Source organism: Phyllostomus discolor, chromosome 6 (genome assembly GCF_004126475.2).
Source record: "Phyllostomus discolor isolate MPI-MPIP mPhyDis1 chromosome 6, mPhyDis1.pri.v3, whole genome shotgun sequence".
Classification (NCBI taxonomy): domain Eukaryota; kingdom Metazoa; phylum Chordata; class Mammalia; order Chiroptera; family Phyllostomidae; genus Phyllostomus; species Phyllostomus discolor.
This window is the reverse complement of record NC_040908.2, coordinates 51,640,077-51,661,827: the sequence shown is the minus strand read 5'-3', so window position 1 is coordinate 51,661,827 and position 21,751 is coordinate 51,640,077. Positions and strand designations below refer to the sequence as shown.

Below are 21,751 nucleotides of genomic sequence, written 5' to 3'. Positions count from 1 at the left end.
TACACGGAGCAGGGGACACGGAGGACGGGCTACGGGTTCGGGACTGGAAGGTTTCCAGGAGCCCAAAACTGAGCCGCGGCCTTCCCGCCGCCCGCCACAGGGGCCGCCGCCCGGGGCCAGTCCGCTACCCTGTGGCCTCTTGCGTGTCCAGTTCCCTGACCGTAGCTGCCCGGCCTCCAACCCAAGGGAAAAGAAAGCTTCATTGAGCCGGCCGGGAGGGGAGGGGAGGGGGGAGGTGGAGCAACAGCGGCCAGCCAGCTCCACGGGGGAGGGGAGGACCTAGAGGAGGGACCTGGTCTAGGAGGAATTCAGAGAGAAGGCAGAATGTAGGAGGGCTCTAGGGGACGTGGGAGGGACAAAAGGAGAGGGGGGAGAGAGGGGAGGGGTCCAGTCTCCCCAGGCCGAATACTTTTTTTTGGAAGTCCTAGGACTGGTCTCCCGGATCTTCTTCCAGCGTCTAGGGCCCCCGCTCAGCCAAAGGTAGGGGAGTCACGCTGCTGAGGAAGGGGAGCTGCGGCTGGAGAGGATGGGTGGAGGGGCCAGGAGGGCAAAGGGGTGATGTGGGATGGAGTCGAGGGGAAGCCAACCAGCTGAAGGTTTTATTATTGTCAAAGAAGAGTGAGACAAGCAGATTGGAAAGAGGAGGCAGATACGGAGAGATGGGTGGGGCAGTAGAAGGGGGGGAGGCTGCAGGATTTTTCAAATAGGGCAGCTGGGAGGGCCTTAAGGCGGAGGGCTGCTCTCTGAGGCCCTACCCCTGGGCTCCCCAAGCCAAAATGTCCACAGAACAAAGCTGTCCTCTTGGGTTGTTTGTCCGAGTCTGGGGAAGTATTCTGGGTGCCCCCCACTCCCGTTGTAGAGGAGCTGTTCTCAGCCCCTGACGGAGGGAAGGCCTTGGCTGAGGAACTGAATGGTGCCCCGGCCTGCGGTTGCCTGGTGACATTGACGGCGATGTTGGCAGGACGCTTGGACAACCCCACCCCCCCACCCCCCACCCAGCTGGAGGCCTGGCTCTCCTGGGCCCCTTGACCCTGCAGGGCAGTGAGAGCCTGTGTGCTGGGTAGGGCCTGCGGTGGGCTCTCGGCACACTCTAGTCTCTGCCCTCTCTGCCACAGAATCTGCCCAGACAGGACTCTGGGCTTGGCCCCCATTCAAGGACCCTAGATCCAAGGGTCTCCTAAGCCCCCCTTGCCTGCTTCTCTCCACAGTCAGTAGCTGTCTGTCCTCTGTCTGACTGGCTGAATGGGTCCCCCTGGCCTCTGCTTCTTGGCTCCTGTCAGTCCCTCTCCTCCTCACCTTCTCCCTGCCTCTCTCAGCCATTCCACAGTTCTGTGTTCCTGGATCTTTCCAGATCACCCTCTGTCCATCATCAACATTGTCTGTCTGTCTGTCTGTGTCTCTGTCTCTCTCTCCCCCCCACCTTTCATTCCCACAATTTCCCTTCCTCTCACATCCTGTCTGTCTGGGTCTTCCTCTTTGTGTCTCTTGCTCAGTCTCTATCTCTATATCTCAACCATTCTCTTACTCTTGGTGTCTAATGGTTGTCTTTTGATCTCTGGGTCCCTGATGTGAGTGGTGGGTAATGAAGGTGATCAATGTAGAACAAGGGAAGGTCATTGTGACACATTAACAACAAATAGTGAGAGTTTTACTCTACAAAAGGGAGGGAGAGTCTCTCAGCCTCTCTCTCTCCCTCCTTCCCTCCCTCCCTCTCCTCACTCTGCACCTCGAAGTCTGTGCCTCCTTGACTCTGTGTTTCAGCCCTTATTTAGTGTGTTTCTCTCTCACTGTCTTAGTCCCTGTCTGTCTCTGTCTCTGGTCTTACTACTGTCTCTTTTCCTCTCAGGATTTCTGTTTCTCGGACCTGGGCCTGGCTCAATCTCAGTTTCTGTCACACACACTCTCCCTCTGGGGCACCCAGGCATTCTCTGCCATGCAGCCTGTCAGTGTCTGGCAGTGGAGCCTGTGGGGGCTGTTGCTGTGCCTGCTGTGCAGCTCGTGCCTGGGATCTCCATCCCCATCCACGGCCCCAGAGAAGAGGGCCAGGAGCCAAGGGCTGCGGTTCCGGCTGGCTGGCTTCCCCAGGAAGCCCTTCGAGGGCCGTGTGGAGATACAGCAAGCTGGTGAATGGGGCACCATCTGTGATGATGACTTCACGCTAGAGGCAGCCCATGTCCTCTGCCGGGAGCTGGGCTTCACAGAGGCCACAGGCTGGACCCATAGCGCCAAATATGGCCCTGGAACAGGTGAGCACTGCTCCAGGTATAGCCTAGTTGTTGCCTAAGTGTGACCTAAGTTCAGGGAGCAAGACCATCAGGATAACACAGCCACAGGGACACAGGACACAAAGAATAGCTAATGTCAACCAGCATAGTCACTTCTCAGAGCTCTGTGTTCTTAGGCTGGTCCATGCCTTCTCTGAGGTTCGGATGCCCCATGTGCAAAAAGACTACATGATATCTAAGTTTCTTTCTGTTGAACAAAGTATGATTCTCCAAGGCCATGCATGAGCACAGCCCTGATTAAGTGAGCCCTGGTTAAAGTACAGGTGCTCTGATGAGATGTTGAGAGCAGGTAGATGATGTCTGGATGTCCCAAAGACAGACAGATCACAGATACTGCAGCTGACAAAGTCACGTTATAGGCCAGAGCTAAAACCAACAAGCTGTCACTGACCAGGACGAGTATGAATGTGGGTAGTAGAAGCTTAGGAACAATTCTACCTGAGGCCTGGGGGTGCTTGCACTGTATGAACCCACAATGGGATTGACAGGCAGATGCTGGTGCAGTCTGCAGCGGATTCCCCAATTCCAACTGGCTAGACTGCTTCTGAACCACTTGTGAATGCCACATTGTAAGAGACATGCTAGAAAATGGAAATATTTTCAGAGGAGAGCTGCCCAAATGTGAAGGATTTTTTAATTTTTTTTTTTATTGCTTGATTTTAGAGAGAGACAGGAAGGGAGAGACAGCAGAGAGAGAGAAACATCGATTTGTTGTTCCAATTAGTTATGCTCTCATTGGCTGGCTCTTTATGTGCCCTGACAGGGGATCAGGCAACCTTGGGGTATCTGGACAATGCTCTAACCAGCTGAGCTACCCAAACAGGGCCCAGATGTCAAAGGTGTGAAGCCAAGCTTCAAGGAAGAGTAGCTGAAGAAACCAGGGATTTTTTTTATATGAAAAGGAAAAAACCTTGGGTAGCAATTATATGATGTTTATCTTCAAATATGAAGACAGTCATGTGGCTAAGGGACTTTTTTTATGGCATCAAAGGACTGAATTAGACCGGGTAGGGGGAAGTTATAAAGATTCACAAGGACTTTGTAATGGTTCCCATAGCTTTGTGGGCAGGTGGAAGGTATCCCCGCAGAAGCTGGGGAAGTCCTGTCAGGTTAGGTATGCATCAGGGGTCCCTGCACAGTGGCTGAGACAGAGGACCTTTGAGGATCCTCCCAATTGAGAGGAAGTCAATGACAGTCATTTCAAAGGTCCAGGCAGAGAGAAGGACAAGGGACAATGTGGAAGCACAGACAGGGGGACACATGGGAAACTGTGAGACTGAGGTAACAGACCTTAGACTTCCAAGACTCACAAATGGCTCAAACCCCTAAGCTCCCACTGGCTGTGTGGTCTTAGGCAAGTTATTTAACTTCTCTGAACCCTTGTTTCTTTATGTAAAGCGGTGGTAATATCTTCTGGCAGCTCTGTTCTTACAGTGACATGCATGTGCAATCATGGCAGAGTGCCTAACACAACAGGTTCTTGGTTGTTGTACTATCATTGAGTGGGTAAGAACTGAGCCAAATTTCAATGTTGACTCTTGTTTTTTTATTCACTGTACCAGATTCCTAACCATCCCCAGACCACCACCAACCCTCTATCAATCCTATGCCTCCTTTCCTATTCCCTCCAGGGTCCCTTGTCCCTTCCCCACCCCATCTTACCAAAAAAATGGGATCATCATGGCCAAGTGTGAGGCCTCCATTCTCACTGTCCCCAACTCCCCTATCATTTCCCCCATCCTACCTCCCCAAGCCTCTTTGTCCCTTCATCTCTCCCTCCACAGGCCGCATCTGGCTGGACAATCTGAGCTGTAGAGGGACTGAGCGCAGCGTGACGGAATGTGCCTCCAGGGGCTGGGGGAACAGTGACTGTACCCATGATGAGGATGCTGGAGTCATCTGCAAGGACGAGCGCCTCCCTGGCTTCCCTGACTCCAATGTCATCGAGGTCTGCAGTGCACACACACACACACACACACCAGCCAGGATGGCCAGAGAGGGCGGTGGGGTGTTGTAGGTAGTTAGAGGAGATACTAGAAGGTAGGGGACTCCATGTGCTCACTGGACAATTTGGGTGCATAGGAAGCGGAGGGCTGAGTGGGTGGGGGCAAATGCTGGGGCTCCTAGATGCTGAAAAATCCATATTTGTTTCAGCATTAACAAACCTGGCAGGGACCTGGTCCCCAGGGCACCCTGGAACATCTCCCTCCTCACTTTCCCCTCCTCCAGTGCCACTTCCTCTGTGAAGTGCACCACCTGCTCCAGACAGTGAGGTGCTCCTTCCTAGCACCCTTGAGCAGCCCTCAGGGCACCTCACAGCAGTACTTCCACTGGACACCCCACACTCCAGTCAACACACCACTGGGGGAGGCACGCCTCTCTCTCAGCCCTGCCTCAGCCTCTGCTCCCCACTGGGTTCACAGGATGCACACGCAATCTGGGTTCCCTAAGGGTGTCAGGACATGTGAAAGGTGCTACCGGATTCCTTCCTCTGCTTGTGGTCCCTCCTCAGGTAGAGCATCACCTGCAAGTGGAGGAGGTGCGACTGCGACCAGCAGTTGGGCGGGGCAGGCGACCCCTGCCTGTGACTGAGGGACTGGTCGAAGTGAGGCTTCCAGATGGCTGGTCCAAAGTGTGTGACAAAGGCTGGAGTGCCCACAACAGCCACGTGGTCTGCGGGATGCTGGGCTTCCCCAGCGAAAAGAGGGTCAACACGGCTTTCTACAGGTGAAGGGATATGGGCGCTGGTGGAGCACACTTGGGTGGAGGGGCACTCCTTAAAGAACGGGATTGAGAGACCTCTGAGAGGATCCAGGCGCGGGGCTGAGGGGGGCCTCTAGGATAGTGGGGAAAGGGGGACACCGTTACGAGGCTAGAGAGGTGAGAAATATTGTGGGACTATGAGGGGCTCCTCCAGGTGGGTCTGCAAGGGGACCAGTGAGGCTCCTGCTCTCTGGTGTCCGAAGTGGTAGCGGGCTGACAGGCCGAGTCCTCCCCGCCTGGCGCGCGCCAGTCTCGAGGCTACGCGCAGCGGCAGCGGGTCAGCGTGGGTTAAGGTCACCACCCTGGCACCGCCCGGATCCCGAGTCCGAGTTCAGAAAGGGTGAGGACGCCCCCTGCACAGGCAGAGCCTGGTTGCGTGCTGCGCAAGCCTGGGCGACCAGGGTCTGAGGACTGGAACTGGCCGGTGCCGCCCGCCCTCCGGGAAGCGTGTCTCGCTCTGGGACTCTTCCCGGGAGCCAGAGAGGGAGGGCGCCCCGCCTTGGGTTCAGGACGCCAGCGGGCGCGTCTGTGAGCACGAGAGCTCTAAGAACTTATAGGAATATTTTCTAGAATATCCTTCGGCCCTCCACCTGCCGGAGAGCCCAGCCAGCTAACAGAATAACGAGTCTCACTGGGGACCGGTGTATTTACTACGTCTCTCTTCCCTGGAGCATCTAATTTGGTCATTTTGAAAAATTTGGAAATCTTTAGTCTCTATAATCTACTTTTGCAGGATAAAAATGCTTGTATCCTTTTTTTCCTTTGTTTTCTATTTTTTCTTTTGAAAATGATTATTTTCTTCAGTATTTCCTTAGATCAGTTTTGCAGAAAAACCTCTTGACATCTAGGTGACCTTCCACTGGGCACACTGCTTCCCACGTGGTCTGACGTGGTCTGATCAGAGGAATGCTCCGCTTTGCTTAAGCCGCGCCTCCATTCGCGCTGCAGTTCGATAAGGCCCCCTCGCACTGCTCCGCCTGGGCTTGTAATCAGCCAAAACCAGTTCAGGTCTTCACTTATCTTTGATACTGATAGAGCAGCCTATTTGAACCTAAATCTATGTTGAGTTTATTAATTCGCTACATCATTTTAAAGCCATTTTGAAGGCCATGATGATCCCCTGAGATTACCTTGAATCTTGACATTATTTTCCACGTGTCATCCTTTCCAGCCTCCTTCCATAGAAAGACCTGGTAGCTGTGCCTTCTGGCTTCATCAGAGTAACTGTTAAACTTGTTGAAATGTTTAAAACCAAAGCCTGACTCTTCTTGTGAAACTTTCCTCCAGGTTTACACAAAGGCTTCCACCATTAGTTGTGAAATGTCTTTTCAACCAGTTGGGAACAAATTGAATTCTACAATGATGTAGCCAACATTTCACCATCTTATCTATGATGATCTCACAGGAGACTTTGTTAGTCTTTGCTAAAACCCAGGTCTACTATGTTCACAGCCTTTCTCCAGCTTCTGATTGATTAGTAATCGTTCAAAAAAGGAAATCATGGTGGTTTGACTGAGTTAATGTTTATTGAAAGCATTTTAAGCCTCTAAGGATCACCATAATTTCCTCTCAGTGTTCACAAACTCTCTATTTCATAAGTTACTCTAGGTTATTACTTATCTACAGTTTGAGGAATCCTTTCTCTTCTTTTTGAAAGTCAGTATATTATCCAACCTCCATTCTTTCCCATATGTGCTCAGATTTTCCTTGCCTTAGCTCTGAGACACATCTGAAATTTCTTTCAGCCCCCCAAAATACACTTTATCTGCTTTAGAGACTCAACTGTTTTAAAACATCTATGTTCTCGACTCCTCCACTGTTATTTCCTTGGGGCTGTTTGCTCTTTATCTTTCTCTGTTTGCTCTTTATCTTTCCTACTCCAAACACCAGGGTCTGAGAGGTGAGTATGACTTAAATAGCAGGCATTTCAATTGAAGAGGGTAGCATTAAACAAAAGCATAGAGATTTGTTCATTCAGTATTTATTTATTGAGTGCCTACTATGTGCCAGGGACTGTTGTAGACTGTAGGGGTTCAACAGTGAACAAAACAGACAAAAATCCCTGATCTCACGGACTAAGGAAGAATTGGAGAATAAGAATGTAAGAACAGCAAAGAGCAGAACCATTCAAAATTAAGCAGGGGAGGGGTTAGGAAATGGCTGTGGGATTGCAGTTTCAAATAGGGTGGTCAGCAAAGGCCTCTTTGAGAAGGCATCTTTTAAGAAAAGATTTAAAGGAGGTAAGGGTACAAGCTATGCAGAAATCCAGACCAGCATTTTCAGGAACAGTGATTATAAATGAAAAAATCCAGGGGAGTGTGTGTTGCAGGGATGAGGTCAAGTCATACCAGGGATGCATTCTTGTGGAAAAGGGTAGACTACTGTACTTCTAGATTTCTAAATAATACTACATGTTTCTGAGCACTACTCTGGAGACCAAGGTGATCTCTCTGGATCACTGGCAAAAGGAGGTCCCGAGTGTATTTTTTTTTAAGATTTTATTTATTCATATTTAGAGAGAGAGGAAGGGAAGGAGAAAGAGAGGAAGAGAAACATCAATGTGTGGTTGCCTCCTGTAAGCCCCCCACCAGGGACCTGGCCCACAACCCAGGCACATGCCCCCACTGGGAATTGAGCCAGTGATCCCCCAGTTCTCAGGCTGATGCTCAATCCACTGAACCACACCAGCCAGGGCCCAAGTGTATTTTATTTAGACATGTTTGAGAAAAAGATATCTGGGGGAAAGTTTTACATTATAAAACTAAACTCTTAGTAATGTCTTGGCAGAGTCTAAACTCTTAGTAATGTCTCAGGAAAGGGACCTGAGAACTACTGTAGACTCTTGGCTTGAATGTTGGACAGATTAGATGTTTTGGCAAAAATGCCAACTAAGTACATCCTCAGGAAGTAGCCAAGGCAGGAAATACCCAACAGTTTCAGCCCTGTTTAGAGTCTATATGTTAAAATTTTAGTGCCTCTTCATGCCATATACTGTATCCACATATGACTCCTCAAGAGAAACAGCAGAGCAGAACATGTTCAAAGGAACAATAAAAGAGCAGAACATGTTCTTATAAGAACATGTTCATGAACTTATAAGAACAGACAAGCAGGACCTACATTCATTCGTACACAGTTGGATGGGACAAAAATGGGGCAGAATTAAGTCTTTGAAAGCAAAGGGAGAGTGAGAGGAAAAACAGACCTAGTTTCCAGTCATTAAACTTAAGGCAACATCTTGAAGAATAAAATAGGTCAAATGTTTAGACTAATTACAAATAAATAAGGTTTTAGAACTTATTTCCCTAGGGGGATGAGCTCAGTTTGTGAATGACTAAAGCACACAGGCTTTAACTTGGGCAGGAAAGGTGCTGTCATCCTAAGCAGCCTGGCGTCATATCCCCCAGTCAAACCGAGATAACATCCTTAGATATTCCTACCCTGGCCCTTGGTCCTCATTCACTAGCCTCAGGCCTGGAAATGCCAGCAGCCAGAGAGCATCCAAGAATAAAAAGACAGTCTGCCTCCCCAGGCGTGACCGGGCCAGTTTTCTCTCCTCACCTGGTCAGTTTGGCTAGCCTAACAATCCTAACACCCTCCTACTTATACCCTTTCCCTTAGCCCTTCCCTAAGGTTTAGATCAGCCTTAACATTGACCCAGAAGATGGGATAACTCCATCTGCCTTAATTCTGTGGGTCTGGTGTAGGGGTTCTGTCAGTCCTGAGCCCATGCCCTTCACTGCTGCTCACACACCTGGTCATGTGCTTATGAGGTCAAACAGCTATGAAGGGTAGAGCCTTGTGAGTGTCTGACTTTATAACATCTTGCTACCACGAACCCTTTGATTCTAGAAAAAGAAACCTTGCCCCTGGTCCCAGAGCACCAGCCTTTTCGACTTGGTTCTAGAATGATCCTGACTCTGCTATTATCTTATCCTCACAGAAAGTTGAGGAAGCGAGCGGCCAAAGCCTCGGCCCGACGCCCCAAGCCCCTTGGAAGGTAATGGGGCAAGAGCCCCGGGACCTCCTGCACACCCCTGTGGCCCCAGGAGGTGGATGGATGGAAGGCAGCCTATCCATGTCCATCCCAAAACCCAAGCTGATGAATTAAGGCTATGACTGGAAAATGGCCATTCCGGGGGTGATGGGGAGGGGAGGCAGGCGTGGGAATAGGCAGGCTTTGATCTTAGGAGGAATAATGAAGGAATGGCTGAGGAGAAGACTCCTCATCTTTATATTTCCCCCAAACAGCTTGGACTGCAGCCTGAGCCACCTGCATGCTTCCTCCCCTTCCCCCATCTTCTCCCTTAATTCACCCTCATTCCCATTCTCTCTCCTGCCTTAACTTCTCTCTTATCTCCTCCCCTCACCCACCTGGACTGACATAATTAGATTTCTCATCACTGTTGCTGAATCCAGAGAACAGCATGAGATCCAAAATCACACATCGGTGGTATGCAGCAGCCAGTGTTTGCAGCAAATTGGGCTGCCTTTATTATATCCCTTCCCACACTCTGCATAAGGGGTCCTTCCCAGAAACAGGAAAAAAAAAATCACTCTCTGCCTTTCCTGGGCCAAGTACCTAACCACTACTTCCACTAACTTCTGTCTCCTTTTTTCAGACCAATCACCAAGCGTAAAGTCAAATCCAAACCCCGAGTGGGCAGGGGGCCAATCAAGAGGTAAATAAAGTTCAGGTTTGGTGGACAGGAGAGGGAGCACCTAGCCGTGAGTCCCAGGATTGGGCTGTGGTCAGGAAGGGGTGCCAGAGAGCCCTCCGCCAAAAGTGGGGGAGCAGCAGCAGCTATTACAGACCACCTTCCTGATGAGTCACTGAACCATGAAGTACGGCTTGCCCTGTGTCACTGAGGAATTATGCTTGTCATGGGATTTTTTTAAATCTCTATAGGAGTTCATCCACTGACTGCCCTTGTTCCACATGCTCATTTATCTTCCCCAGTGAATTCTAATAGAAACTCTAGCACTTTCGTCCTCCAAGTGCCATGCTTGCCTGTCCCCTAAGAAGTTGTCAGTGTTTCCATCCTACCTTTATTTGATTAATTTTTAAAAACAAGCGCTACTGGCCTGGAGGTAAGACTCAGTGTCTCCTCTGGAAACTTAACCAGGGATGGGATCCTCTCTGGCCCAACTGACACAATTAGGCTCCCAGTTCCATAATTTTCCTCCTGGGTTGCTTCAAAGAGAACACAAGGGAATGGAAAATTCCCACCTGTGATTACATCTCACTGGGCTTCCAAAGGCCATTTGCACATGCATCCTCCCTGATGACTTCTTCAGGAGTGACAGACACAGAGAACTCATCCCACTCCATTGTCCCCTCCTCTCCTCAGTGCATTCTGAGATCACCCACTGGTCTCCTGGTACCCCTCATTTTCCAGGTCCTCCCTCTGGTGGCTTCAGAGAAGCTTGGAATTTGGGGATGTTCTTGTAGTGCCTTTTAGCTGAGGGTCATCTTTGCCCAATGTGGCCATATTCTGGCCTTCCCTGACTTCCACATTAAAGTGCACACTGTGTTTTTACTTTCTAAGCTGGGGGGAAGGGGAGGAGGGAGCCCAGGAGAGAGGTGTCTTTTTCCTGCGATGGCCTCTTTGACTTTTATTTTCAGCCAAACAGGACTTTGGGAGAGTACCTGATCTCTTTGAGCTTCCGAATCCACTTATCCTGAGCTTCCAAAGGTATTCTGTCAAGTCTCTAGGCTTCCTTTGTCTGCTGTGTTTATAAACATGTTGTTCTCTGTCTTCCTAGCCAATGTCTTCAAGTTGTCATGTTCCTTCCCTCCTCTGAGGCACATCGCTGTAATATTTCACTTTCAAACCAGCCTCACAAGCCCACTCCACCAATACCAGGCCTTAGCTGGTTACCTTCCCCTCTGGGCTTGAACCAACTGTCCTAGCAAGAAGGTACTTCACATGCCTCGCTGCCATCTCTCACTCCATTTGTGTCAATAATAAGTCCCCTCATTCTCTGAAGCATCTCTCTGCAGTGATTCCAAATTTTAACATCCCTCATTTAGTCCCATTTTCCTACTCCGGTGGCTATGGAACATTCTTTCTGTTACGTTTAAATTGCAGAAGCACAGACTGCCTCATTAAAGACTCACAGCTTGGCTCAGGTCTGGGGATGTCTTTGCCATTGTTGTTTGTATTCACTCTCCTTCTCTGGCCATGTGATCCCTCTAACTTTCGTCTGTCTTGCATTTATATACCATCATCCCTACATTTGCCAGCCCATCTTTTGTGTGTCCCCTAACCAGTCTGTTCTTCCCATAACTGCTTGTCATACTCTGGCCTGGGCATCCCTCTGGTCTCTCAGGAGCCATTTAGATGAGAGATTTACTCACTCATCCACATCCTGACTCATTCAGTCATTCCATCCTCAGCACAGCAGAAGAATCTGCGTACTCTGGCTATACAGGCTTCCTGTTCATGTTGGCTGCCCCCTCCTACCCGTCTCTTCCCATTGGGTGGTCCTAGCTTCCCATTCTCTTTGCAGAGAGGCCTCAGCCTCCATTATTAAGGTCAACAGTGTGAAACCATGTGGAGCAAAGTTTCTGTCAGGCAAGTCAAGACTGGCTGCCCTCCCACAGGCCCTACGGCATAAGGTTTTTCTGCTGCAAAAGGTCCCCATAGACCCTGCTGTCTGAGTAACCTAGACTCTTTCAGCCCAGAAACTCATCATTCCCTTTGTCCCTCCGGAGGGCAGTGAAGCAGAGAAGGAGGAAAGAAGAGGGATAAAGTGGTCATGAAAAGTTAGGGGATGGTAGAAGCATGGAGCGGGAGGCGGGTTGCGAGCACAGAGGCAGGAGCACTGTTTTACCCTACTGCTCCCCACTCCTGTCCCCCCAGGCTGCTGGCCCAGCGGCAGCAACACTTCTTTGGTCTGCATGGGGTGACATGTGTGGGTACAGAGACCCACCTCTCCCGCTGCTCCTTGGAGTTCTATCGTGTCAATGACACCACCAGGTGCCCAGGGGGTGCCCCAGCGGTGGTGAGTTGTGTGCCAGGTCCTGTCTACGCAACGTCCAATGGCCAGAAGAAGCAACAGCAGTCGAAACCTCAGGGGGAGGTGTGTGAGACAGTGACAATGACCTTCCCTGCCCCTGGTGGAGACCCACCCTAGCCTGTCTGCCCCTGACTAAGCACAGCCCTGACCTTTAAGGACAGGGAGGAAACTCCAGTGGGTGGGCCACAGACCTGAGACACACACACCGCCCCCCCCCCCCCTCCCTTCTTCCATTGATCTCCAGGTCTGCTCTGCCCTCTCCATGCTGCTGTTCCCATTCACTGCCACCACACTCTCTCTTCTCTATAGGCCCGAGTGCGTCTAAAGGGCGGGGCCCACCCTGGAGAGGGCCGGGTGGAAGTCCTGAAGGCTGGCACATGGGGCACAGTCTGTGACCGCAAATGGGACCTACAGGCAGCCAGCGTGGTGTGTCGGGAGCTGGGCTTCGGGAGTGCTCGGGAGGCTCTGAGTGGTGCCCGCATGGGGCAGGGTGAGCAAGATGAAGGTGGGAGGGGCAGGGAAGAAAGACATACACACTCCTGCGGGATACAACCCTTGGGAAGAAGGAGACCCCTGGATGGACAACCAAGGCCCAGTTACAACCTCCTGATCTTTGGCCTTTGACCCTAGGCATGGGTGCCATCCATCTGAGTGAAGTTCGATGCTCTGGACAGGAACCCTCCCTCTGGAAGTGCCCCCACAAGAACATCACAGCTGAGGACTGCTCCCATGGCCAGGATGCTGGAGTTCGATGCAACATGCCCTACACTGGGGTAGAGACCAGGGTCAGTCATACTTTCCACCTTGGCTCAGGTATCTCGCATCTTATCTGGTCACGTTCTGAAGCATGATGGCTCCCAAACCACTGCCCTCGGCCCCTGCAATCCTGCAGCTCCCACCTGACACCCCGTGTGCCCTTTACGTGCCTCTGAGTAACCCGTTACCACAGCCTGCTACAGACCCCCACTGCCCCACCCCAAAAGCTTTCCCAGCTCTTCCCTTCTGTCACTACAGATCCGACTCAGTGGGGGCCGCAGCCGACATGAAGGGCGAGTTGAGGTGCAAATAGGGGGACCCGGGCCCCTTCGCTGGGGCCTCATCTGTGGGGATGACTGGGGGACACTGGAGGCCATGGTGGTCTGTAGGCAACTTGGACTGGGCTATGCCAACCATGGCCTGCAGGTGAGTGAGAAGGAGAGAGAAGCCAAGGTTATTGCCTCCAAAGCCCGTGTTTGGGGCAGAGGACTATGGAAATGAGTCCTTTGACCCTGGAGGCTGGATAGTGGGGCCTCACAGAAACATCTGCATGTGTCCCCAGGAGACCTGGTATTGGGACTCAGGGAATACAACAGAGGTAGTAATGAGTGGAGTGCGCTGCACAGGGACCGAGCTGTCCCTGGACCAATGTGCTCATCATGGCACCCACATTGCCTGCAAGAGGACAGACACCCGTTTCACTGCCGGAGTCATCTGTTCTGAGAGTGAGTGGAGAGCCAGCCAGGGAAGCGAGGTTCTGGGCCACCCCCTCCTGCGAACGAGAAGGCTGTAATCTGGAGGGGTACTCCTTCCCATTAAAAAAACAGCTTTATACACTCTACAGAAGGGCAGGGTGAAAGCATCCCCATCTGTCCCTGCCCTTCAGCAGTGACTTCTAACACTCCCCTGCCTTCCCGGTGCAGCCGCATCAGATCTGCTGCTGCACTCAGCACTGGTGCAGGAGACCGCCTACATCGAGGACCGGCCCCTGCACATGCTGTACTGTGCTGCGGAGGAGAACTGCCTGGCCCGCTCAGCCCGCTCAGCCAACTGGCCTTATGGCCACCGCCGTCTACTCCGATTCTCCTCCCAGATTCACAACCTAGGACGAGCTGACTTCAGGCCCAAGGCTGGGCGCCACTCTTGGGTGTGGCACGAGTGCCATGGGTGAGTGGGTCTAGTAGAAGAGCAAGGCCCCTGGGGTTAGTGTGAGGCTGCAGGGAGCAGGGAAGGAAACAAGCTCCCTTGTCTCTTGCCCCCATAGGCATTACCACAGTATGGACATCTTCACTCACTATGATATCCTGACCCCCAACGGCACCAAGGTGGCTGAGGGCCACAAAGCTAGTTTCTGTCTAGAAGACACCGAGTGTCAGGAGGGTGAGTGGGGGCCTAGAATGGACAACAGTACCTCCATCCCTCAGCCTTGCCTCACGCTGATGTGTGTCATGCTAATCCCTTCAGATGTCTCCAAGAGATACGAGTGTGCCAACTTTGGAGAGCAGGGCATCACCGTAGGCTGCTGGGATCTGTACAGACATGATATTGACTGTCAGTGGATTGACATCACAGATGTGAAGCCAGGAAACTACATTCTGCAGGTGCCTGGGGTCTGATATGTCCTGCTACCAAGTGGAAGGAGTGTTTATTCGACACCTTTGAATTATGTTGCCTTTCTCCCCCTCGCAGGTGGTCATCAACCCCAATTTTGAAGTAGCAGAGAGTGACTTCACCAACAATGCGATGAAATGTAACTGCAAATATGATGGACATCGCATTTGGGTGCACAACTGCCACATTGGTATTTGGTGGGAAGGGCAGCCCAGGAAGACTGGGGGATGGGAGGGAAAGGCCTTCATTCTCTTCTCCCAGTTGTTTGTCTTCCCATCCGCCTCTGGATCTCCTAGCCTCTCCACTTCCACCCACCCTTTCCCACAATGGATCTGTTTTCCTGCCCACACTGCCCATTCCCTTTATAGGTGATGCCTTCAGTGAAGAGGCCAATAAGAGGTTCGAGCGCTACCCTGGACAGACCAGCAACCAGGTCATTTAAGGTGCTAATACCCACCTCTTCAGACCACCACTGGCCCCTAATGGCAGGGGTCTGAGGCTGCTATTACCTCAGGAGCTTACCAAGAAACCCCTGCCGTCAGCAAGCCCACCACACTCATCCGTGTGCACTGCAGACATGGGACTGTCAAGCAGAAGTTACCACCCTTTTTCCTAGGCCAGCTGTCTGCATCTGTGACCAAGCACGGGGAACCCTGGCTCCCAGGCCCAGCACTGAGCTGAGCTCACCACAAAGGGCAGCCCAATTAACTGGCCAGAACAACCGACAGCAGCAGCTCATTTTCTTGAATAGGGAGGTCAGGATGGTCAGCTCCAGTATACCCCCTCTTCAGTGAGGGGGGAATACAGCTTCACCTCTAGCCTTTTTGGGAGAGAGAAGATCAGCATCCCTCCCTCATTTTTTACTATAACATGTTGCTAGGTATAATTTTATTTTATATAAAAAGTGTTTTTGTGATTCTTCAGAGCCCAGGGATTGATGCTGGTGGTTGGAGGGACCTGCCCCCCACTGGTTCATTTAATCCTCTGTCCAGCTGCCCTCACAGCCTAGGCCAGGAAAGCAAGTGGAAATCAGAGTAGGAGCCCCATACTCTTGCTGATCCATTCACTCTGTGACTTCAGGGGTCACATATAAGGTCAGTGTTTCCGTTCCTCGCCGGATCCGCACTGCCAGCTGGGACTGGGTTCGAACAGCTTCATAAATATCTTCAGCATTCTGTACCAGCTGCTCCCCAATGGCCAAGATCACATCACCTGGCCGCAGACCAGCCCTGTTGCAAAAGATGGACAGAGAGAAAGGAGGGAGTAGACAGCCCAGTTCATGGGCACATGTACACCTCACCCATCACCACCTCACAGTGCAGTCTCTCCCTCACCGGTGTGCCGGGGAGTCCAGGATGACCTTATGGATGAGCACACCATGCTGAACATCAGGAAAGCTTGGTTCTCGAAGCTGTAGTTCAGCAAGGATGCTGAAAGGACACAGATCACCCTGTTAACCACACCAAGGTGCTCTCCCCATTTGGGTTCACCTTCAATTTTTCATCAACACACTGATGACTATATGGACAAGAAATACACTAGGTACTCCAGATACAAAGGCCAAAACTTACTTTCTGCCTTCTAGTAGTTAGGAAGTAGACGTGCATAGAAAAGGTACCTAATTCCACATAACACATAATGTTAAATCAATAGAAGTAATCCACTGTAGAATCCTAAGAGAAGCTTTAAGGAGTAGAACTTCAGCTGAGCCTAAAAGGATGGGCCAGCTGTTTAACTATATATAAAAAAGAACAATATAAATAAAAACCTGTAATAGGAAATCAGGTTGGCTGGAACAGAATATAGTCGTGTAGAAAGCCAGGTCTGAAAAATGGAAAATGACCCCAAACACCAGGTTAATAGACTGAAGGTTTTAAATCAAAGCAGTAATGAGATAAAATCAATCTGATGACAGCTGTGCAAAATGGAATGGGGTGAGAAAGTCAACAGGATGAGAGAGGACAGCTCTTCTGATAGCTCCAAGTGTGACACAGTTCACCACACATAAAGATAGAATTTTCTGAGAACAAAGCTCAACAGAAGTGCCATTGGCTCACCAATGGCATCCTACAGATCACTATTCCTAAAGCTCATACCTGGGAGTCAGGGTCAACATCATCACCCCAATGTAGCGGCGCTTGGACCCACTGGTTCCAAACCAGGAATCTGTGATAAACAGACAAATGAACCCTACCCAGTTACATCCTTCCTTCCCATGTCTCCTCCCAACAGACCCTTCTCCAACAAGGCCCAATGAATGCCCCACCACTTAAAGGAGCCTCTCCCTCCAAACCCAGGCTCACTCTTCTTTTCCCCACGGTGCAGAAACTCTCGAAGGCGATCAGAAGGGATAGCAAAGGAGATTCCAGCTGTGACCTTCATGGTATTCACTCCGATCACCTCTCCATCCTGCAGGGACAGAATCAACTATTCCCTAACGTGAATAAATAGTAGGAGATGGGGTGTACCTGAACAAGAACAGCAGGGACCATTGGGGAATTGGGGAGATCTGACTGGATTCTGGGAGACAGCTAACAAGGGACTGTTCAGAAACTTGACCAAACCTCATTGAATCAGGGAAAAGCCCACCCCTTCCCACACTGACCTGGGACAGGGATTCTTGGAAAGGATGTCCCACTCACCAGGTTAACCAGGGGACCTCCAGAATTTCCAAACTGCAGGACAAGGAGAAAATATGGAAGAGATCCAGGGACTCTATGCCTGAGTGCATACCAGGCTGCAGGCATCTTCTCCAAATTCTACATTTTTGTAGCCCAACCTCCATATGGTATAGGCTCGTCCACCTTCTATCACACTTGGTGCCTGCACCACACAGCCCCTGTCCCTCTCCCAACCTAGACTGTCACTTTTCCCATATCAGTACGCACATCAATAGCTGCATCAGTCTGGATGTATTCCACATTGGTTTGCGGAAGGCCCAGGTCTCTGGCTGGACGCTGAGCAGAGCTGACGATGCCGGATGTGATCGTGTTCTGCAGTGCAAAGGGACTTCCCATGGCAACAACAAACTCCCCTTGTCTGACATCAGCTGAGCGCCCCAGGGGCAGTGTGGGGAGGGGTTCCTAAAAGAAAATGTGTACCAGGGGTCTATCATCTGGAGACAAGAGCAAATTCAGAGCCCCAACCAGCCCCGGCTGCCCAGACTCCCACCTTAGTCTGAATCCTCAGCGTGGCAATGTCTGCTACAGGATCCACAGCTGTGACCATGGCTTCATACGTGTCCCCACTAGGCAGCCTCACACGGACTCGGCGCCTATCAGCCACCACATGGGCGTTGGTAACAATGAGCCCGTCCGCAGCCACCACGAATCCTGAGCCATTCGAGATGGGAACTTCGCGGCCCGAGAAAGGGTGGCTGGAATGGAGGGAGAGCACGAAAGTGAGGAGGTCGGACTCCTCCAGCTCGCCCGCCCTCTAGCCCGCAACTTGGTGCCTCCTGGTCTACCCCACCGTTACCGTCCCAGGATCTCGATATAAACCACAGCAGGTGCAGTCTTCTCCACTACGTCTGCAATGAAGTTGTACTGGCTCCGGGGAGAGGCAGGCTGCGAGCTAAGGACAGAAGCAAGGACGGCCGGGGGACCCCGTCCCCCGCCCCACAACAACAGCAGCACTGCCCCCCCAGCGCCCAGTGCCACGGCCAGCCACACGCGCGGACGGGTTCCAGGGGTCCCTGAGTTCTCCCGAGTCTGAGGATCTGGGGTCTCCGCAGTCAGCCGCGCTCGGGAATCCGAAGTCCCCGACGTCAGACATGTTCGTGGTCCAGGGACCCCCACAGAGAACTGGGCCCGGAGACTGGGAGTCCCGTAAGACACTCCGACCCGAGGGTCGGGAGTTCCTGACGTCAGCAGGGCCCGGAGGTCAGGGGTCAACACAGGGGCCTTTCCCCAAAATAAACCCCCAAAAGCTCGCCATCCCCGAAAGCCCCAGCCTGCACTCCGCCCCGCCCTCAGTGCAGCCATCAGCTCCGCCTCGGCTGCCTCTTCGCCCGCCCTACACAGAGGCGGCGCCCTGGACCTGAGCGGGTGGACGGCGGGACGCGGAGCACGCCGGTATCTGAAGTCCTCCAGAGGTGCACGCTGGAACCAGGATTCTGGGAAGCCGACTCCGCCCTCCGTCTGGCGAATGCCGGGAATTGTGGTCCCTACGGGGCGCAAGGTCTGAGGTGGCCCACGGGCCCGCGAGGCATGCTGGGGCTGTAGCCCTTCCGGGGCGCCTCAGGATTTTGGTCACCGCACCGTGAGTCGACGCCCCGAGACTCCGCCTTCCCAGGAGCCCTTGCGGCGGGTCGCGAAGATGGCGGCTTTGGCAGCTGCCAGACACCCCTAAAGCAGCTGCGATGGAGCCTCCGCCGGCGCCGGGGCCGGAGCGGCTCTTTGATTCGCACCGGTAAGAGCTCAGACGGGGAGAGACCGGCTCCCGCGTCCACTCGGCCTTCGGTGCCGGATCACCCCGCCTCTCGCCCCCAGGCTCCCAGGTGACGGCTTCCTGCTCCTCGCGCTGCTGCTCTACGCGCCCGTCGGGTTCTGCCTCCTAGTCCTGCGTCTGTTTCTTGGGATCCACGTCTTCCTAGTCAGCTGCGCACTCCCAGACAGCGTTCTTCGCAGGTTCCGACCCGGGCGCCCGGGGAGGGTCAGGGATGTGTCCAGCCCGAGACGGTGCAGTCACTACTGCCTGCGTCCCCAGGTTCGTGGTGCGGACCATGTGTGCAGTGCTGGGACTAGTGGCCCGGCAGGAAGACTCCGGACTCCGGGATCACCGCGTCAGGGTCCTCATTTCCAATCATGTGACACCTTTCGACCACAACATAGTCAACCTGCTCACCAGTTGTAGCACCGTGAGTGGGGGGCGAGGACGATTGCGCCATGGGCAGTCCCCTGGGACCCAGCTTGCCTGCCCTGTTTTGCCTTGGAGACCACGAGATACTGAGCTTTACCCCTAACCCCGCTTCTATACCCCACATGTCAGTTTTATCACTTCCCAACATTCTTTTCTTCTTCCTTTCTATCTTCCCTGTTCCCAGCCTCTACTCAATAGTCCCCCCAGCTTTGTGTGCTGGTCTCGGGGCTTCATGGAGATGGATGGGCGGGGGGAGTTGGTGGAGTCACTCAAGAGATTCTGTGCTTCCACGAGGCTTCCCCCCACCCATCTGCTGCTATTCCCCGAGGAAGAGGCCACCAATGGCCGGGAGGGGCTCCTGCACTTCAGGTGGGTGAGCACAGGTGTTAGTCTCTAAATGCTTAGGTTTCCTGGCTTGGGGACCCTTCGGCTTTCCAAAATCTTCTTCACCCTTAACCCTTCCATTCGTAGTTCATTTCCTTTTGGTTCTTTTTCCCTAAATCCCTTTATTCCCCATTTATCTACTTGGGCAGTTTGACAGTTTCCTCTCTTAAGTCAGGTATGAGCTGCTGACTATGCTGGCTGGAATCCCATTCTACTCTCTTCCTTCTAGTTCCTGGCCATTTTCTATCCAGGATGTGGTACAGCCTCTTACTCTTCGGGTCCAGAGACCCCTAGTCTCTGTGGTGAGTGCACACTGGACAGGGAATCTTTGGGGCTTGGGAGAAAGTTTCCCACTCCTGGCCCTGACTTAGATCTCACTTTCATGCCTCCTTAGACTGTGTCAGATGCCTCCTGGGTCTCAGAACTGCTGTGGTCACTATTCGTCCCTTTCACGGTGTATCAAGTAAGGTATTAATTGTCCTTACTTTTTGGTGGCTGGGAAGAGCTCACCTCAAGGTCAGGAGAGTGGTTGCTTTCGCCCTGTCCATTTGTAGATCTTTTAATATCAAGATTCCAACATAGATGCAACACCAAGTATTTACTCTCTCCACCCTTAACACCACTGCCCCATGAAATGAGGCATCAAAGTAGGGTGACAGCCTATATTCCTGGTGCCCCCAACATGGCCTTGATTTGTTTTTTGCAGGTGGCTCCGTCCTGTTCATCGCCACCCAGGGGAGGGGAATGAGGAGTTTGCCCTCCGTGTACAACAGGTGGTAGGGTACACAGGCAGGGGGAGGTAGGTCTTTCCTTAAGAAGAAGGAGAGGACAACTTGAGGCTTTGACACTCCCAACCTTCCAATTCTCCCCAGCTGGTGGCCAAAGAATTGGGTCAGACAGGGACACGACTCACTCCAGCAGACAAAGCAGAGCACATGAAACGACAGAGACACCCCAGATTGCGTCTGCAGTCAGGTGTGTAGTCTCCATACCCAAAGCTTTTTCTTTTCTCCCAGGCTGTTGTGATTTTCTCCCTATTCTTGTGCTAGTCAGCCTCTCCTTTCTCTTCATTCTCTACTAACCATATTTCAGATCTCTTTTTTGCAGCCCAGTCATCTTTCCTCCCCTCCCCTGGCCCTTCTCCTGATGTGCAGCTGGCAACTCTGGCACAGAGAGTCAAGGAGGTTTTACCGCATGTGCCACTGGATGTCATCCAGAGAGATCTGGGTATGGAAAAGGGTAGCCTCCCACAGAAAGACAGGCACAGAGAGGAAAGGTGGGTGGTGAGGAGAAATTGTGAGCAGGGAGAGAGATCCCTTTTCTACTCTTCCCTTCTCCCCAGCCAAGACTGGGTGCATAGACTTGACCATCACCAATCTACTTGAGGGAGCTGTAGCTTTCATACCTGAAGACATCACCGAGAGGACCCAGTCCCTTCCCACAGCTTCTGCTCCTAAGGTGAGACCCAGGAAATGGTCAGATCTAAGACTTGGGGGGTTAGGGCAGTCTACATACTCCTTATCCCTGATGTCTTTTTTTTGATCCTGAGACCCTAGCACGGTGCCTCTCTTGCAAAGTAGGCATTCGATGCGTGTTTAATGATGATGACTTCGCAAGCCCTCTGACATTGTGATCACCTCAGTTCCCCAGCTCTGGCCCGATGCCTCAGCCCACAGCCATAACGTTTGCCAAGTCCTCCTGGGCCCGGCAGGAAAGCCTACAGGAGCGCAAGCAGGCACTGTATGAATATGCAAGAAGGTGAGGGGCTTAGAGGACAGTGGGTAGGAAGGAGCTGATTATGGAGCTAGTACATAATACAGCAAAGCCCACACAATGTCTTTCCCCTATGTCCCACAGGAGATTCACAGAGAGACGGGCCCAGGAGGCTGACTGAGTACAGGATGGCACCCAGAGCCGCAGGACGGAGACTGGGGGCAGCCCTCACCCAGCTCACAACAGGCCGATGGGTGGGTGGTAGAAAGGGAAAGATGGGGCTCCCCCCAATATCACATTAAATTCAGGGTTTTCATTCAAGGTCTCTGTTGCCTCTCTGGGTCTAAAAATTCCCC

The 21,751-nt window shown here is 52.2% G+C and overlaps 3 protein-coding genes across 14 annotated transcripts; 2 read left to right on the top strand and 1 right to left on the bottom strand.

The window, feature by feature from the left end:
• Nucleotides 1-337: 337 nt before the first annotated feature.
• Nucleotides 338-15,329, top strand: LOXL3 (lysyl oxidase like 3). 8 transcript variants are annotated; one of them, XM_036028192.1, is made up of 16 exons: nucleotides 338-480; nucleotides 1,922-2,246; nucleotides 4,070-4,233; nucleotides 4,798-5,012; nucleotides 8,992-9,048; nucleotides 9,671-9,730; nucleotides 11,915-12,134; nucleotides 12,381-12,561; nucleotides 12,702-12,856; nucleotides 13,086-13,253; nucleotides 13,390-13,552; nucleotides 13,751-13,994; nucleotides 14,092-14,207; nucleotides 14,292-14,428; nucleotides 14,517-14,628; nucleotides 14,807-15,329. In XM_036028192.1, the coding sequence occupies exons 2-16, from the start codon at nucleotides 1,934-1,936 to the stop codon at nucleotides 14,878-14,880; spliced, it is 2,379 nt and encodes a 792-aa protein (XP_035884085.1). In that variant the 5' UTR covers nucleotides 338-480; nucleotides 1,922-1,933; the 3' UTR covers nucleotides 14,881-15,329. The 8 variants fall into 8 exon arrangements, with proteins under 8 accessions (XP_035884085.1, XP_035884088.1, XP_035884089.1 ...); XM_036028193.1 differs by having other exon boundaries at nucleotides 373-480; nucleotides 1,734-2,246; XM_036028195.1 differs by lacking the exon at nucleotides 8,992-9,048.
• Nucleotides 15,310-18,476, bottom strand: HTRA2 (HtrA serine peptidase 2). Its single transcript, XM_028517667.1, has 8 exons — nucleotides 17,916-18,476; nucleotides 17,610-17,814; nucleotides 17,327-17,521; nucleotides 17,081-17,113; nucleotides 16,742-16,847; nucleotides 16,535-16,604; nucleotides 15,773-15,868; nucleotides 15,310-15,667 (listed from the first exon to the last, which is right to left on the bottom strand). The coding sequence occupies exons 1-8, from the start codon at nucleotides 18,419-18,421 to the stop codon at nucleotides 15,502-15,504; spliced, it is 1,377 nt and encodes a 458-aa protein (XP_028373468.1). The 5' UTR covers nucleotides 18,422-18,476; the 3' UTR covers nucleotides 15,310-15,501.
• On the top strand, nucleotides 17,615-21,716 carry AUP1 (AUP1 lipid droplet regulating VLDL assembly factor). Of its 5 annotated transcripts, none has more exons than XM_028517672.2 (12): nucleotides 17,615-18,848; nucleotides 18,929-19,066; nucleotides 19,146-19,296; nucleotides 19,483-19,667; nucleotides 19,912-19,984; nucleotides 20,077-20,150; nucleotides 20,389-20,455; nucleotides 20,555-20,657; nucleotides 20,790-20,909; nucleotides 21,025-21,140; nucleotides 21,325-21,440; nucleotides 21,540-21,716. In XM_028517672.2, exons 1-12 carry the CDS (start codon nucleotides 18,799-18,801, stop codon nucleotides 21,574-21,576), a joined length of 1,230 nt encoding a protein of 409 aa, XP_028373473.1. In that variant the 5' UTR covers nucleotides 17,615-18,798; the 3' UTR covers nucleotides 21,577-21,716. The 5 variants fall into 5 exon arrangements, with proteins under 5 accessions (XP_028373473.1, XP_035884096.1, XP_035884095.1 ...); XM_036028201.1 differs by having other exon boundaries at nucleotides 18,689-18,848; nucleotides 20,775-20,909; nucleotides 21,540-21,711; XM_036028203.1 differs by lacking the exon at nucleotides 21,540-21,716 and having other exon boundaries at nucleotides 18,679-18,848; nucleotides 20,775-20,909; nucleotides 21,263-21,390.
• Nucleotides 21,717-21,751: the final 35 nt, after the last annotated feature.

What these genes read in the sequence shown, in the direction of transcription:
- LOXL3 (XM_028517664.2), top strand. Translation starts at nt 1,934, where the DNA reads ATGCAGCCTGTCAGTGTCTGGCAGTGGAGCCTGTGGGGGCTGTTGCTG. An exon ending in CAAATATGGCCCTGGAACAG is followed by an intron (nt 2,247 to 4,069) that starts GTGAGCACTGCT and finishes CTCCCTCCACAG; the next exon opens with GCCGCATCTGGCTGGACAAT. An exon ending in CGCCCCAAGCCCCTTGGAAG is followed by an intron (nt 9,049 to 9,670) that starts GTAATGGGGCAA and finishes TCCTTTTTTCAG; the next exon opens with ACCAATCACCAAGCGTAAAG.
- HTRA2 (XM_028517667.1), bottom strand. Translation starts at nt 18,421, where the DNA reads ATGGCTGCACTGAGGGCGGGGCGGAGTGCAGGCTGGGGCTTTCGGGGA. An exon ending in ATGTTGACCCTGACTCCCAG is followed by an intron (nt 15,869 to 16,534) that starts GTATGAGCTTTA and finishes GTGTCCTTTCAG; the next exon opens with CATCCTTGCTGAACTACAGC. An exon ending in CTGGACTCCCCGGCACACCG is followed by an intron (nt 15,668 to 15,772) that starts GTGAGGGAGAGA and finishes CTTTTGCAACAG; the next exon opens with GGCTGGTCTGCGGCCAGGTG.
- AUP1 (XM_036028201.1), top strand. Translation starts at nt 18,799, where the DNA reads ATGGAGCCTCCGCCGGCGCCGGGGCCGGAGCGGCTCTTTGATTCGCAC. An exon ending in TGCTCACCAGTTGTAGCACC is followed by an intron (nt 19,297 to 19,482) that starts GTGAGTGGGGGG and finishes CCCTGTTCCCAG; the next exon opens with CCTCTACTCAATAGTCCCCC. An exon ending in GAGGGGCTCCTGCACTTCAG is followed by an intron (nt 19,668 to 19,911) that starts GTGGGTGAGCAC and finishes TCTTCCTTCTAG; the next exon opens with TTCCTGGCCATTTTCTATCC.